We start from the raw sequence: 16,468 nt of genomic DNA on the forward strand, positions 1-16,468 counted from the left end.
ATTTTTGGCTCCCCAATCAGAAAATCATTCAACAAATACTTAATTGTGCACCTACGATGTACCTAGAAGTACTTGGCTTGTCTCCCAAAGACCTAGTCCACCCAAATGTGTGCTACCCCAAAATTTTTAACTGAAATTTGGTAACCGCGGTTGTCAGAGACACGATTTTTTTTTATCGATGTTTATCGATGTTATCGATTTTTTTCTCCCAGAGACTAAAAACTTTTTTTTCTTACATGGTGAAACCATTCCTTAAGCAATTCCCTGAAGCTATCTTCAGGGCTGGTCTTGCTGCTTCCTCGCAGAGACACCGTTTGCTCTGAGTTGTGAGGAAGGCAGAGAACTTCTGCTTTGTTCAAGCAAGGTGGTGGATTCGTCTGTGGTCAGACTCCGCCGTTCTTTTCCCGGTGACGACCTCCACACTCTTGCCAAGACTGCACACATGGGGCTCGGCTGCAGGGGACAGCAGGCACACCAACACACTGGCGGAAGCGTGTGGAGTAACAGAAGATCAAAGACAGAAAAGTCCATTACAGCCAGATTCCCAGGGCTGCAAATATTTGGATCTAGAGTTCGAATGACATTCCGTGAGCCACTGAAATTATGCAACAAAGCACAAAGAAATCCTCGTGGCATAAACACCAAAAGCACAAGTGAAAAGAATTTTTAATTAAAAAAAAAAAGAGTTTTCTGCCAACCTGGAAGTGAATTTTCTGAAGCGAAGACCCACTCAGAGTTTCCCCTGCACGTAAGATCATATCATCTGAGTAGGAGGTCTGAGGTCTCAGCCCTCACACTTCCAGAAAGACAATGCGTGAACAACCACTCTGGCAGGCAAACGGCTCGGGGGTGGGGGGGGCTCCTGAGTAAACTGAGAAGCGGCAACAACACAGCGGAGGACAAAAAACCAAGGATGGCCACATAGAAAAGTAGAGTCCACCCACTTCAGCAGTGGGGGGGGGGGGGGTAGGGGCACGAACGTCTGAGCAGTCAAAAATCCATGAGGAACTACTGACTCTCCCAAAACTTAACTGTTAATAGCTACTGTTGATAATATAAACACTCGATTAACACTTGTTTGGTATATTTATGTATATGGTATATTATATGCTGTATTCTTACCATAAAGTAAGCTAGAAAAAAAAGTGTTAAGAAGATCATGAAGAAGAGAAAATACATTTACAGTACAGTATTTATTAAAAATAAATAAATACATCCGCATATCTGTGGGCCCGTGCAGTTCAAGGGTCAGCTGCAGTGGTGTGTTTCCTGGCCCCTCTGTTCCTCCTCCTGGCAGCGCTCAGCAGCGAGGCAGCCCCTGGGCACAGTGTCGCCCGGAGGAGGAAAAGGAGAGTAGGAGACTCCAAAGCCTGCACACCAAGGACCCCGGCAGCCCTTCCACCGCAGCAGACACCCCTGCTAAGGGGCTCATCCCCAAACTATATAAGGAACCCATACTACTCAATAGAAAAATAAATCTTTTTAATGGTCAAAGGACATATATAGACATTTCTCAAAAGAAGACATACGGATGGCCGAAAGGCAGAAGAAAAGGTGCTCAACATCACTCATCGTCACGGAAACGCAAATCGAAACGACAATAAGAAACCACCTCGTGCCTGTCTCAGAATGGCTCGTATCAAAAAGGCCAGAAATAAGCGTAAGCGAGGCGGAGAAGAGGGACCCGCACGCACTGCTGGTGGGAGTGCAAGCTGGTGCAGCCGCTGTGGAGAACGGCATGGAGGGTCCTCAAAAAGCGACAAATAGAGCTACCTTAAAAGATCCAGTACTGCCACTCCTGCATATGTGTCCAAAGACAATGAAATCAGTTCCTCAGAGAGACCTGCACGCCTATGTTCGCTGTAGCATTATTCACACTGGCCAGATACGGAAACGACCTAAACGCCCAGTAATGGAGGAATGGATGAGAGAGTAGAGTGCGTCTCTATGACGTATGTTATTCAGCCTTCAAAAAGAAAATTCTGCTATTTGCAACCACACGGGTGAATCTGGAGGACATTATACCAAGGGAAATAACCCAGAGAATACTACATGACCTCACTTACATACGGAATTCAAAACGCTCACACTCGTAGAAGCAGACGGTAGCATGATGGCTGCCTGGGGCTGGGGCAAGAAGGACATGGGGAGATTCCGGACATGGGATACAAAGCTGCAGTTATGCAAAATAAGCAAGTTCTGGAGTTCTAACCTAGAGCAATGTGACCATGGTTAACAGCGCTGTCTTGTGTACTTGAAATCTGCTAAGAGAGTAGATCTGAAGTGTTCTCACTACACACGCACACACACACACACACACACACACACACGCAGGTAAATATGTGAGGAAATACATACGTTAATGAGCTTGTGGTGAAACTTCACAATGTATATGTGTATCAAGACATCAAGTTGTGCACCTTACACATACACAAGTTTGTCAATTACACCTCAGTATCGCTGGGGAAATTTTCTTTTTAATTTTAAAAAAGAACCTCAAACGCAATACAATGAGGTAAATGATCTCTCTATATGAAACTAGCCTTATACATGTTTTGTCAGCTGCTTATTTCACGTGAGTGAGGTTCTATTTAATGAATGAAGAAGCACGTTCATCTCCTGAGCCTTTTTTGCACCAGTAGGTCCCTGAGGCATCAATGCCAGAAAAGCTGATTTGGTTTTTACAGAAGGAAGATGCTAAGAGGACAAAAGCATCGACCAGGAAGATGGAGTGACAGAGTAGCTGAGCCAGAATCAGCCTTCGAGCACTTGGCTCCCCCGTACCTTGGCTTCCCCGTGCCTGGGTAGAGGCCCTGGGGTTCTGGAAGACTGTTGACAAAGAACTTTCTGCTGTTCCTTGATGAGAAGGCCACAACGCTGGATGCCTGCATGCAGAGAACGCAGAAACCTATCCCTGCCCCAGAAGAGGCCCCCACTTACGCTGCTAGCGGAAGAGGGAGAGCAAGTACCCATTCCTCCCATCACAACAAAGATATGTTGTGGCTGCATCCCGTTAATTCTGGCTGGGCTGACGAATCAGCCCAACGGGGCTTCCAACAAGTTCTCAGTATTTTAATGTGTTTGTTACACTGATGTCTAGAATGAATTTGAGACTAGTTTTATTTTTGGCCAAGGCAGTATTCTTGGCCTATTCAGAAGAAGTGAGCTTCCTTCTGATGCAGAAAAATGACTAAGACCTCTAATCTCACGCTCACAAACTCATGGTCTCTGGGTCACAAGCCCACCATTTCTTTTAAAGGAAGCTCTATTTTTTCCAGACATCTTCGCCTTGTATAACTGTAAATCTTACACACATTCCCTCCAGATGTGTGTGGGAACTCTGAGAATAAATCTGTGTCCATTTTGGTTTCTTTGTTCATTTCATGTCACAGCTTCTGTGACAAAAGCATACTTAAAACATTCATATATACTTATGTAGTCTATTTATAGCAGTGTGTGATGGTCTGAAATGGGATGAAAGTGTTTTGCTAACGTAATACAGATTCTGATTTCCAGAGAACAAACTTGTAGCCTTGATCACGGAGCCTCACCCTCTTCTCTGGATGGTCAATCATCTTCCCAGAAAGGGGGCATGGAGGCGGATGGCCACAGCCCCCTGAAATTATAAAGGACTCCATTACATTTCAGAACTGGAGATACTCAGCTATCCAAACCCCTCAGTTTGCATTTAAGGAAACAAAAGGTTCTGGAAGACACGTGCTCCCCCGCAAAGTCACAGCTGGAGAATGATGGAGGGAGAAGGCCATTTCTGAGCTCCTCCTTCTGGGTCTTTGTAACCCCATCCATTGCTTCCTCAATGATACAGAGCAAGATAAAGATTCCAAACTTTCCACACCAGAGCTTTGGCTTGGAAAAGGGGATTTGGGTGAAGAAACAATACTTATTAAGCATCTTATGTATCAGGGAAGAGAGAAGATACACACAGAACCCCATGAGTCAGGTATTATAATTATATACCCATTTCACTGCCCCATTTTACAGCTAATTAGTCAAGGCAGAATTTGGACCCAGGTCTAATTTCAAAGCTCCAACTTTTATCCTGACAACATGCTTTTTCCTAACTCTCTCCCTTTCCAAACTAACTCTTTCCATGTGGGGCCATTCCCTCCATGTTACGCCACCAACCATTCCCTTATTGAACCTACATCCCACCTTGTCGGCACGGAAGAGCCACTGTCACTGGCCTCAGGGGACAATCTAGCAAGTCTCTCTCTCCAGCACCTTCTCTCATTTTTCCTCACTTTTGTCACTTACCAGTAACAAAAGCAGGGGTGGGCAGGCCAGCGTGCGCAGCTGCCATGCTAGTCTCACTCCTCCCTCCAAGATGCTTTACCCATTGTCCGGACAAGTCAGTCTATTTACAGAGGATGCGGTAATGAGAAACTATGTAGAGCACTGTGCCCTTCCCTCCCTTCCAGGCCAGCGGAGAGCAGCACAAGCAATCCCTTCCAAGCAGAGCAAGTTACAAAATGGAGGTGATGTAGCATTAGCTTAAAGACGTGGCTTCCCCACCCAGAGGGAGTTACAGCACCTATGCGCCGATGCTGGGGATCAGTATCTAATCATACTGATTATGAGAATTCTCTCCCCTGTAATTGTTTTCCTGAGCCACGTCGCCAAGTTCCATAAAGGGGGTGTTCAAATCCTGTTCACCCCTCTGCTACAGACTTTGTCCCCCGCAAAATTCATATGTTGAAACCTAACGCCTAATGTGATGGTGTTAGGACAGTGTTAGGAGGTTGCCTTTGGCAGGTAACTGGGCCAGGATGGTGGAGCCCTCATGAGTGGCATTAGTGTCCTTGTAAAAGAGATGCCAGAGAGTTCTTCTGCTCTTGGCACCATGTGAGCAGACAGCAAGAAGATGGCCATCTGCTACCCAAAAGAGAGCCTTCACCAGAACCTGACCCTGCTGGCAGCCTGATCTCAGACTTTCAGTCTCCAGAACGGTGAAAAACATATTTCTGTTGTGTGCGAGCTACCCAGTGTGTGGTGTTTTGCGATAGCAGTCCAAACAGACCAAGACACTCTCCAAAGCTGAATGTCTGTGGCACTTTAGATAGCCCGGCCAATTAGTTTGCTCCTCAGGCTTCAGGGAGAGACATTCAGTGACCAAAGGCTGAGATGAGAGCCCTCTTATCACACAGATGACTGGTGCTAGGGCTGGACAGGGTGCCTAAGCAAGGTTGCCCCAAGTGTGTGTCATTATCCATGGAGTGTGACCCTAGGGCTGCCTGAAAACCCTCCTTACAGTTCAAAACACTCCTACCAAAAATAAGATCCCACAGACTGATGCGTGGTTAGAGTTGCTAAGAACTTGGAATGAGCCAGTCCGTCTTCTTCTGTGACCAGAAACATGTGATCACCCAAGATCACTGAAAGGGAGGAAAAGGCACAAAAGAGGAGGCAGGGAGGAGGAAAACTACCTTTTTAGATGTTGCAATTTGCTGATCTTCAGAAGTACTAAATCTGTGAGTTTCGTGACATATTTTCACCCATAGCAGTGTGAGGGAGGAAGAGAGAGCAAACTCTTTACAGAAACTGGAGGCACAACAGAATAGAAAGGACTAGCTATCCTTTGTCTTCATAGCCTTCTCATTTGGAATGTGTAGAGAAAACCCTCGCCAGCACTAGGTAATGGCAGAGCCCTAGGACAGAAGGGGGCAGGAAATGGAAATGCAGTCTTAGCAAACTGGTATGTCCAACATCTGACCTCAAGATTAGACTTCCATGGGAAGGTCACCATGAGGTTCTAGGCACCATAATGATATCCACACGTTATGACAATTCCTGCCATAGTACCCATAGGCTTCCCTTCCAACAGTGCCACAGGGAATAACAACAAATTATTATTTGTTGATTAATGAAGTATAACATCATATACCTTATCACCCTAAATGAGTGCTTGGCACCATTTCACTCATTCATCCATTCATTTATTCATTCATTCATTCATTCATTCATTCATTCATTCATTCATTCATTCAGAAAGCCTGGAGCACATTCGGTCTTGAAGTTTAATTCCACAGCATTCAATGAATACAGAACATAGGTCAAATATGCTAGATATGAGGGAATGAATCACCGAGGAAGACGCACAATTTGTACCTTTGTGGCATGTGCAGTAGTCAAACACACAATTTTCATCATGATAAATATAAAGTAGGAAACACAGGGTATGTTGGGAGTGCATGAGCGTGGGGTTGAGGGGGAGTAAATTGAATAATGAGTCAAGGAGGGCCTTCCTGGTGAAGAGGCATTTAAAGTGACATGAATGGTGAGGTAGATTTGGGGAACAAAGGAACGTCCGGAAAATATGAAGTGAAGAGCAAAGGGGCAGTAGGCAGGCCTGCCGGCATGTCACAGCCCAGGGGGCTAGACTTGATCCTGCAGAAAACAGGAGGTGAGCAGTAGGGAAGCAACATGATCAGATGTCAGGTTGGGGAAGAGTGAGCTAGAAGAGGTTCTGAGAAGAAGGTGGCTGGGGGAAGGGGGCAGGAGGCGCTTTCCAGGAGTCTGGTATTGTGCCATACCTAAATTCTTAGCTAAAATTATTTTGTTTTGCTATTATCTGTAGCCTAAAATTATGTAAATGAAGTCCATGATCCAAAGTCAAGCTATTACTCAAAACTTATTCAAAAAAACATTTGCCTACTCTAATAAAGAAAGATCTCTAAGAATTGATGGGGAGGGCTTTGCAGGAGATAGTGGTAGGTGAAAAAAGAAAAGTGCAAGAATATACTGTTGACCCTTGAATAGCACCATGGTTGGGGCACCAAACACCCTCCCCTGCAGCTGAAAATCTGCATATAACTTTTGACTCTCCAAAAGCATTACAATAGGCTGCAGTTGCCTGGAAGCCTGCCACTGATATTCACCAGTCGATTAGCACATAATTTGCATGTTATATGTATTATATACTGTGTTCTTATGGTAAAGGAGGCTAGAGAAAAGAAAATGTCATTAAGAGAACGATAATGAAGGGGCACCTGGGTGGCTCAGTCAGTTAAGCATCTGCCTTCAGCTCAGGTCATGATCCCAGGGTCCTGGATCGAGCCGCACATCGGGTTCCCTGCTGAGTGGGGAGCCTGCCTCTCCCTCTCCCTCTGCCTGCTGCTCCCCTTGCTTGTGTTCTCCTTCTCTCTCACTCTCTCTCTCTGTCAAAGAAATAGATAAAATCTTGGGGAAAAAAAAGAGAATGATAAGGAAGAAAAAATACATTTACAGCGCGTACTGTAAAAAATCCGCACGCAAATGGACCAGTGCAGTTCAAACCAATGTTGTTCAAGGGTCAACTGTATATAGTTTTCTGTGTTTTTTTTTAAAAAAGGGAAAAGCTAAACACATTGACTTATCATTGCAGGAAGAAGCGCAGGAAGGACAAGCCAAAGGTAGTTACCTGCAAGGATGTAAGTGACAGAAGATTTGGGAGAGAATGGCATTCTCTAAGAACACGTATTACAGTTTTGACTTTAGAAAGTACACGGAAGACAATTTTAAAAATATAAAAAAAGACATGCAAAACAAAATAACTACATGTTTATATCTATATAGATATATGTCCTGTATTAAGAAATATTTTTAAACAATTAGCAAATATTTAAAAAATTAAAACCCACGAGAGTTAAAAAAAAAGTATGCTGACATTCTACATATTCAAAAACAAAGATTAAATCAGAGTAGAGAAGAGTAGGAAGGGGGATAAAGATCTATAACTGATGGCAAACTAAAACAGATCAATCCAATTGTAGTTCAAACCTCATTGAAGAAGAAGGAAAGAAAGGTAGTAAGGAGGGAAAAAGAAAAGGAAGAGAAAGAAAGAAAACTAAATCCAAGGAACTCAAGAGCACAGTATTTAAACAAATACCCTGAGTCCAGGAAGAATGGACTGAAGAATTGCAAACGAGTCCGGAACTCCTTTTCAGTATTTTGTTTTAACTACGCTAGTATCAGCAAAGCAATTCTGACAGTGCTTTAGATGTAATACAGGGTTGAACAAGTGGTTGAATGTGTTGACACTGGAAGCCAAAGTTCTCACTGTGGAAGAAGGGACATGCAGAGACGGAAGGGGGAAAGATGAGAAAGAACCTAGCTGGTAAACTGGAATTGAAGGAATCAGTATGGGCTCATGATTTCTAACATATATACATGTTGGGGTGTAAGCTTGTTTCTGTGCTGATATATATGTGTGCACATGTGTGTATATATGTGCGTATACACGAGTATGTATGTCTCATAGGTAAATACTCTCAGCTCTTTCTGCTGAAAAGGCCAAGGATTAAGGACATCCAGTGGCAATGAGCACCTGGGTCTTAGTCTCCAATACCATTCTTCATTAAAGGAACCAGAGTTCCTTAGAGAAATGGCTGATTAAAGGGTTGGCGTGATGTAAGCCAGGACATCTTGTCATACCACAAAGTAATGAAGTGCTCAAAAGAAATGATGGGAGTGTGTCACAGGGCTCCAGATGGAAGGGGCTCCCACTGATCACATTAGGGACAGTTTGGGCATCAAGATAATTCAGTATAGCAATGAATTATACATCACCGACAATGAGGAATGTGTTAGTCCATAAAACCAATAACAAATAGATAAATAAGTGAAGAAGTAGAAGGCTGAGAGCTGACTGGTAAATAGGGAGACAGTACCAGCACTGGAAAGCAGTCATTTGGAGCAGGCAAGAACCATCTATGGATGCTAAATCTAGGGGGGAAGTGTGATGAGGAGCAGAATATTTGCACTGTCATAAAGTGCCTTTCCACAAATGGCTTCTTAGTTGCAAGGAAAGGAGAAAAAAACCCAACCAGTGATTAGGTGGTATACAAATTGGACAGTACCTTGACCGGTAACCAAAGGTGACATCACCAGTGAGGGACAGGAGACTATCACGACCTTCCAGACCATCTACGCTAAGAAGGACACATCACCTCTGTGGTATTCCAGCCGTGAATGCCTAACCTCAATATAATCCTTAGGAGAAAACATCAGATGAGTACAAGATGTAAAACGTTCTATTTTTTTTTTTTAAGTTGAGAAAGAGAGGAGAATATTATTCAAAATTATCAAAGCCATAAAAGACAAAGACTGGAAATGTTCAGATTAAAGGAGGCTAAAGAATCATGACAACTAAATGCAAAGCCTGCCCCTAGACTGGACCCTGTACTGCAGAGAAAATATACCGTTATTGTGTCAAAGGGTAAAATTGAAATATGGAAGGTATACTAGCTAAGGGGCAGTATCACTGTAAATTTATGAAGCTTATCACTCAACTATAATTTTGAAAGAGGTTATCTTCATTCTTAGGAAATATACACTGAGGTGTTTAGGGATAAAGAGCCATAATGTATGTCACTTACTTTCAAATGGCTTGTAAAAAATACTGAGAGAACAAATGATAAAGCAAATGGGGCAAAATGTTAAAAATAGGTGAATCCAATGATGGGTGTTTGGGTATTCTTTGTATTATTTTTGTTTTTGCAATATTTGCAAATTTGAAATTACTTCCATAAAAAATCATTGAATCATAGACAGACCATTAGTAATAGTTGCAATGAGTCCTTTTTATTTTGCCCCCAATGCTGCCTTGACATGGCGTGGCCATGGTATGGTAGATAGAACACTAGACTTAATGTCAGAAAACATGGTTTTGAGTGACTTTGGAAAGACCATTTAAGGTCTTCATGACATGGTTTGCACATTCGCAATATGCAGAGAATAAGACACTACAGAAGCAAGGACTTTAAAGACATTAGATAAAGATACTGCATAAACTCCACAGTGTCATACAAATCTCAGGGAAGGTCACCACAACCCATACACCCTGGAGTTCAAGGTGGAAACTTTAGGGTCCTCCTGCATGCCACCTTCTCTCCTCCATATATATCAGACCCCAGGTCTTATCTTGTCTGCCTCTCCCCTCCACCTCTGCTGTCTAATCTTAGTTCCAACTCTCATTTCCTCCTGCCTGGACTAAGCCAGACTGCCCTAAGGGTCTCCCAGCCACAGTGCTGACCCCTGTAACGCATCTTCAGAGCAGCCAAGATCATTCTAACAGGTTAATATGATTGTGTCATTCCTATTTCTCCTTCTTAGGTACCTTTAAAGCAATGGTTCTGACCTTTTGTGAATGCAATTTGTCATACGATGTCAAAGGGGGGTGTGGACTCCCTGAAGTCTCCCTGTTGAGCCTAAATTAATAACCCTGGGTGTTATAGTTCCTTATTTTCTTTCACATCTGGGTCCTGCCTCCCTCTCCATCCTCATTTTCCACACACACCCCTCCACCTACTTCCTAATTTCAGCCACTTGCCATCCATGGAATCCTGCTCTTGCTCACTTCTTGGCTTCAAACATGCAGTTAAACATGCCTAGAATCGTGTTGCCACTTCTTGGCTTGACCAATCCTAACCATCTTGCAATTCTCAATCCAAAATTGCCTTGTCTGAGAAACATTTCCTGACTCTATCTGGCCAAGTTAGAGGCCTTCCACTTAAGGCTTCATTAGCACCCTCTGCACACCTCTCCCATGGCCCTTCTTATACTGGACTGTCTCTGCCACCAGGCTGAACTCCTTGAGGACAGGGAAAGTGAGGAAACCTTCATCCCCTGGAATCGCCCAGGACATCACAGGTGCTCAATAAATATGTAGTGAACGCACATATGAAATACTAAGTAGAAGTACCATTATAAAGACCTCATTCCTCTTCCTTATCTCCAAAAAGGTCAACTCTCAATAATCAATCACGATGTAAAGACAGGAAAACAATATAACTAAAATGCTGATACGATCCCAAAATTCCCTCTTAGCCATTTGATTCAATCTCTTTGCCCATCAAGCATTTTTCTAGAACATGAGGCAAATATCATCAATACTGAGACCCCTGATCCTCTTCACATATTCTAACAAAGATGATCCCTAAAAAAATTAAAAAATAAAAATACACACACACACACACACACACACACACACACACACACACACACACGTAAATTCAGAAGGATAAGCATTTGCTGGCTTAAGACCCACTGACTATATTAAAAATATCAACATAGGTCTACCCAAGTCAGAATATTCACTCTGAAATTCCAAATAAGATACTTAAAATGTCAGTAGACTGTAAATCCAAAGACACGTTCACTCACGGGAGGAATTAGCTTTTGTGAAGGAAATACAGCAGTCTGTTCATTATTCATCCCTAGTAAAGATGAACTTAATGGAAATAGTGAAGTGGCCAAAGAGTAGGAAACCTAAGGAAACTTGAAAGAAGAGACAATAATTTACCTACATCTATTAAAAATTAGAGGTAGAAAGTACACTAGGCTTAAATGTTTTTTTTAATATAATGGAAAGCACCAGAAGATTAGAAATAGGCTGTTTTACTTACAAACAATTAGAAACGAAAAATAGAACAAATAAAGTTTAAGAAAACAATTACAAAAGAGGAAGAGTAAAAGGGAAAAATAAATTCAAGCATGCCACTAATTATAATAAATGCCAACGAGTTAAATCTTTCTACTAAAAGATAAAGAGTTTCAGGTTGATAAAGGAAAAAAAAAGTCTGTCAAATTCTTCTTAAGAGGGGTAGAGCCATAACAGACAACAAGAAATTTTGAAGGAAAAAAAGGATAAGAAAAGACATACTAGTCAAATGTAAAAGAAAAGAAAGGTGAAGGAGGTCAGGAAAAAAGGAACAGTGGGAAGAAAAGAACAACTCAGATATAGTCATAGCGATGCCGCACAAAACAGAGCTGAAACAAATATATTCAAATACATGAAGAAAAACATGAAAATACAGGCAAAAATACAGACTTCAAAGGAGAATAAAAAACAAAACTGGTAGAATAAAGAAAGATAAATTCATTGTCACAATGGGAAGCATTAAAATACCCACGTCTTAGTAAACAAGGAAAAGGAAGGGCAGAGAATATTTCAACAGCAAAGAAGCTTGACTTAATATATAAAAAAAAGAACTTAAAAGTCAATAAATATTGAATATACACTCTTTCCAAGGAAAAATATACCCTACTTCACAGAGTTAGTATGAGAATTAAATGAGTTAACATATGGAAAATACTTAGGACACATTATAAATACTCAAGAGGTATATGCTATTGTTATTCTTAAAATCTGCCAATGAAAATGTCAACAAATTCTACAAAGCAAAAGTGAGAGGGTGTAGCCACTGACCACAATTAGAAAGTAGCAGTAGGAAGATATCAACAATATTCTATCTACATGGGGTTTTTAAAACAGACCTCTAGATTAAAGAGAAAATCAAAATGAAATTTTAAAAATTATTTAGAAATGAATGACAATAAGAATATATAGGTTAGTATCTATGGGATGTGCCATAAAAGTACACAAAGAAAAGTGTGTGACTTAAGTTCATATATTATAAAACAGGGAAGATAAATAAATGAAACTTGGGGTTTAATTTAAAAAAAAACAGCAAAAAAAAAAAAAGTCCTTATCTGCTAGAAATACAAACTAAAGTATTCAAGTGAAAAATATGACATCTGGGATTTGCTTTAAAATATTCCAGAAAGAAAAAGTTTAAATGTAGAGGAAAGAAGATGAAACGCATCCAACAGAAACTTGATGTCTGTTGAAACTAGGTGACTGATGTCCAGGGATTGGTTTTTGGTTTTTTGGTTTGTTTTTTTGGTTTTGTTTTTTGTTTGTTTGTTTGTTTGTTTGTTTTGTTTTGTTTTTTTGTAGCATCATCTCCACTTCCATGTATGTGAAAATTTCCACATTAAAAGTATTTTAGTTTCAGGTATAAAAAAAAAAGGTACTTAAAAATGAACTACCTAAGAAGAAATCATAAAAATAATAGCAAAGAAGCCTTAAAAATTGAAAAAGAGAAAAAAACAGAAATTAATTTTATGTAGTATACTTTACGATTAAATTCAAATTTTTGTTTTTTAAGTAAACAACTATTTGACTACTTGTTAATAATTTAGATCACTGATTATAATTACAAAAACAAAAAGAAATTATAGATATTAAAGTTATAAAAATATGTATAATGACATCTCAATAAATTTGGAAATCTAAACAAAATGGATCATTTCCTAGAAAAAAAACATAAATCATTAAAATTGGCTTCATGAAATAGGTTTTTAAAAAAAAATCCAATAATCTTGGCCAGGTGGGATTTATTTATGCAAGGATGGTTCAACATATAAAAATTAATGTGATACACCATATAAACAGAATGAAGGAGGAAAAACACATAATCATCTCAACAATATAGGACAATCATTTGACAAAATTCAATACCCTTTCAGGATTAAACAAAAATACTAGACAAACTAGAAATAGCACAAACTAGAAATAGAAGAAAACTGTCTCAAGGTATAAAAGCCATATATGAAAATCCCAAGGCTAATATCATATTCAATAGGGAAAGACTGAAAGCTTTTCCTCTAAGATCAGGAATAAGACAAGGATGCCTGCTTTTGCCACTTCTATTCAACAGAGCACTAGAAATCCTAGCCAGAGCAATCAGGCAAGAAAAGAAATAAAAGGCAACAAAATTGGAAACGAAGAAGTAAAATTATCTCTGTTTGCAGATAACATGATCTTATATGTAGAACCCCCCCACACATACAAACTATTATAATAATAGATAAATTAAGCAAAATTTCAGGATACAAAATCTACACACAAAAAGCCATTGTATTTCTGTATATTGACTATAAACAATCTAAAAAAGAAATTAAGAAAACAATTCTACTTACAGCAGCATCGAAGAGAATAGAACACTTAAGTATAAACTTAACTAAAGAGATAAAAGGTATGTGCACTGAAAACTACAACATATTGCCGAAAGAAAACAAAGACATAAATAAATTCAACATCTCATGTTTATGAATTGGAAGGCCTAATATTGTTAAGATGTCAACATTCCCAAAATTATCTACAGATTTATCGCAAACGCTATTAGAGTCCCAAGAACAGTTTCTGCAGAAATAGAAAAAAATTCATCTAAGACAGATATGGAGTATTAAGGGACCCTGCATAGCCAAAAGAAAATCATGAATAAGAAGAAAATTAAACATCTTACATACTTCATGGTTGCAAAACTTATTTGGAAGCTACAGTAATCAAAACAGTGTGGTACCGCCTAAACAGATATATAAACCAATGGAATACACGAGAGAGCCCTGAAATAAACCCTCACATCTATGGCTACATAGTTTTTCAACAAAGATGCTAACACTATTCAATGGAGAAAGGACAGTCAATTCAAAAAATGACATTGGGAAACCTGGATATTCACATGCAAAAGGATAAAGTTAGACCCTTATCTTACGCCACATACAAAAATTAAAATGGATCAAAGACCTAAACGTAAGACATAAAACAATAAAATTCTTAGGAGAAAACTAACATAGGGAGAAATCTTCATCACATTAAATTTGACAGTGAAACCTTGGATATGACAGCAATGGAACAGGTAACAAAAGTAAAAATAGATAAATTGGATTAAATCAAGATTAATAACTTCTGTGCATCAAAATACACAATCAACAGAGTGAAAAGGCAACTTACATAATGGAAGAAAATATCTATAAACTACATATCCCATAAGGGATTAATATCCAGAATAATAAAGAACTCCCAACTCAATAGCAACAACAAAAAACAAGTAACCCGATTTAAAATAGGCAAAGGACTTGAATAGATATTTCTCCAAAGCATATACACAAATGGCTAGCAAGTACATGAAAAGAGGGTCAGCATAATTGATCATTATGGAAATACAAATCCAAACTACAATGAAGAGGAAGGTTCAAGGTGGCAGAAAGAAAAGAGAATTAAAAGAAATGAGGGTGTTTTTAAATATATTTTTATATATTATTTATTTATTTGTCAGAGAGAGAGAGAGAGCACAAGCAGGGGGGCTGGCAGGCAGAGGGAGAATCAGGCTCCCCACCGAACAAGGAGCCCGGCACGGGATTTGATCCCAGGACTCTGGGATCATGACCTAAGCTCACGGCAGATGCTTAACCTACTGAGCCACCCAGGCATGCCAAATGAGGGTCGTTTAAGGGACTTCTGAGACATGAAGTATCCTAATATCCATATTATAAGTACTCCAGAAAGAACAACGACAAAAAAAGAGGCAGAAAACTTACTTGAAGACTAACAGCTGAAAACTTTCCTAATCTGAAGAAGGAAACAGACATCCCAGTCCAGGAAGCAAGAGTCCCAAACAAGATGAAGCCAAAGAGATATGCCAAGATGCATCAGAATAGAAGTGTCAAAAATTAAAGATAAAGAGAGAATCGTAAAAACAGCAAGGGAAAGCAATTAATTACACAGAGGGAAATCCCCATAAAATTATCAGCTAATTTTTCCACAGAAATTTAGCAGACCAGAAGTGAGTGGTGAGACATATTCAAAGTACTGAAAAGAAAAAACCTACAACCAGAAACACTCTATACAGCAAGGTTATTGTTCAGAATTGAAGGGGAGATATATTTCAAACAAGCAAAAGCTAAAGGAATTTATTATCATTAAACAGGCCTTACAAGAAATAATAAGGGACTTCTTTAAGCAGAAAACGTCATAACTAGAAATACAAAAGCAAACGTATGAAAGAAAAAATCTTACTGGTAAAGGCAAACATATAAAAAGGGCAGTGAATCAATCACTTATAAAGTTAGTATGAGAATTAAAAGACAAAAGTAGTAAAGTCAATTAAATCTACAATAATTACTTAAGAAATAAACTAAGTAAAAAGATACAAAATATGACATCAAAAATATAAAACACGGTCAGGGGGGTAAATGTAGTGCTCCCAGAAATGCATTCAAACTTAAATGATCACCAACTTAAAATAATATCTATCTATCTATCTATCTATCTATCTATCTATCTATCTATCTATCATCTATCTATCTATCTATCTATCTATCTATCTATCTATCTATCTATCTATCTCAGTCATTATATATGAAGCTCATGGTAACCACAAACCAAAAACCTATGACAGGGGCACCTGGGTGGCTCAATCGGTTAAGCATCTGCGTTCAGCTCAGGTCACGATCTCAGGGTCCTGGGATCAAGCTTCATGTTGGGCTCCCTGCTCAGTAGGGAGTCTACTTCTCTCTCTGTCCCTCCCTGTGCTTGTGCTTGTGTTCTCTCTGTCTGTCTCTTCCCCTCCCCTCTCTCTCTCAAATAAACAAAATCTTAAAAACAAACAAACAAAAAAACCCACCTATGATAGAGGCACAAAAAATAAAGAGAAAGGAAGGTCAAAGAACATTAAAGAAAGTCAGTCACAAAGGAAGAGCAAGAGAAAAACAAAGAACTACGAAAGCAACCAGAAAACAATAAGCAAAGTGGCAATAAATAAAAACCTGTTAGTAATTACTTAAAATGTAAATGGAATAAAGCTCCAACCAAAAGGGATGGACAAATGAATAAAAAAACAAACCT

At 39.6% G+C, this 16,468-nt stretch overlaps 1 protein-coding gene across 4 annotated transcripts in view; it reads right to left on the minus strand.

The window, feature by feature from the left end:
* The window catches only part of PFKFB3 (6-phosphofructo-2-kinase/fructose-2,6-biphosphatase 3), a 320,980-nt gene that overhangs the window by 13,635 nt on the left and 290,877 nt on the right, over positions 1-16,468 (minus strand). For all 4 annotated transcript variants that reach the window (XR_015722473.1, XR_015722472.1, XM_087857746.1 and 1 more), the window contains exon 16: positions 237-482. Coding sequence is in view for 2 of the 4 variants with exons in the window: in XM_087857746.1 (XP_087713872.1) it covers positions 277-482 (206 nt within the window). In the remaining 2 variants the exon portion in view is untranslated. The remainder of the gene's footprint in view (positions 1-236; positions 483-16,468) is intronic.

The sequence above is a fragment of the Ursus americanus genome, chromosome 31, assembly GCF_024610735.1.
Source record: "Ursus americanus isolate L20-20 chromosome 31, mUrsAme1.1.p, whole genome shotgun sequence".
Classification (NCBI taxonomy): Eukaryota; Metazoa; Chordata; class Mammalia; order Carnivora; family Ursidae; genus Ursus; species Ursus americanus.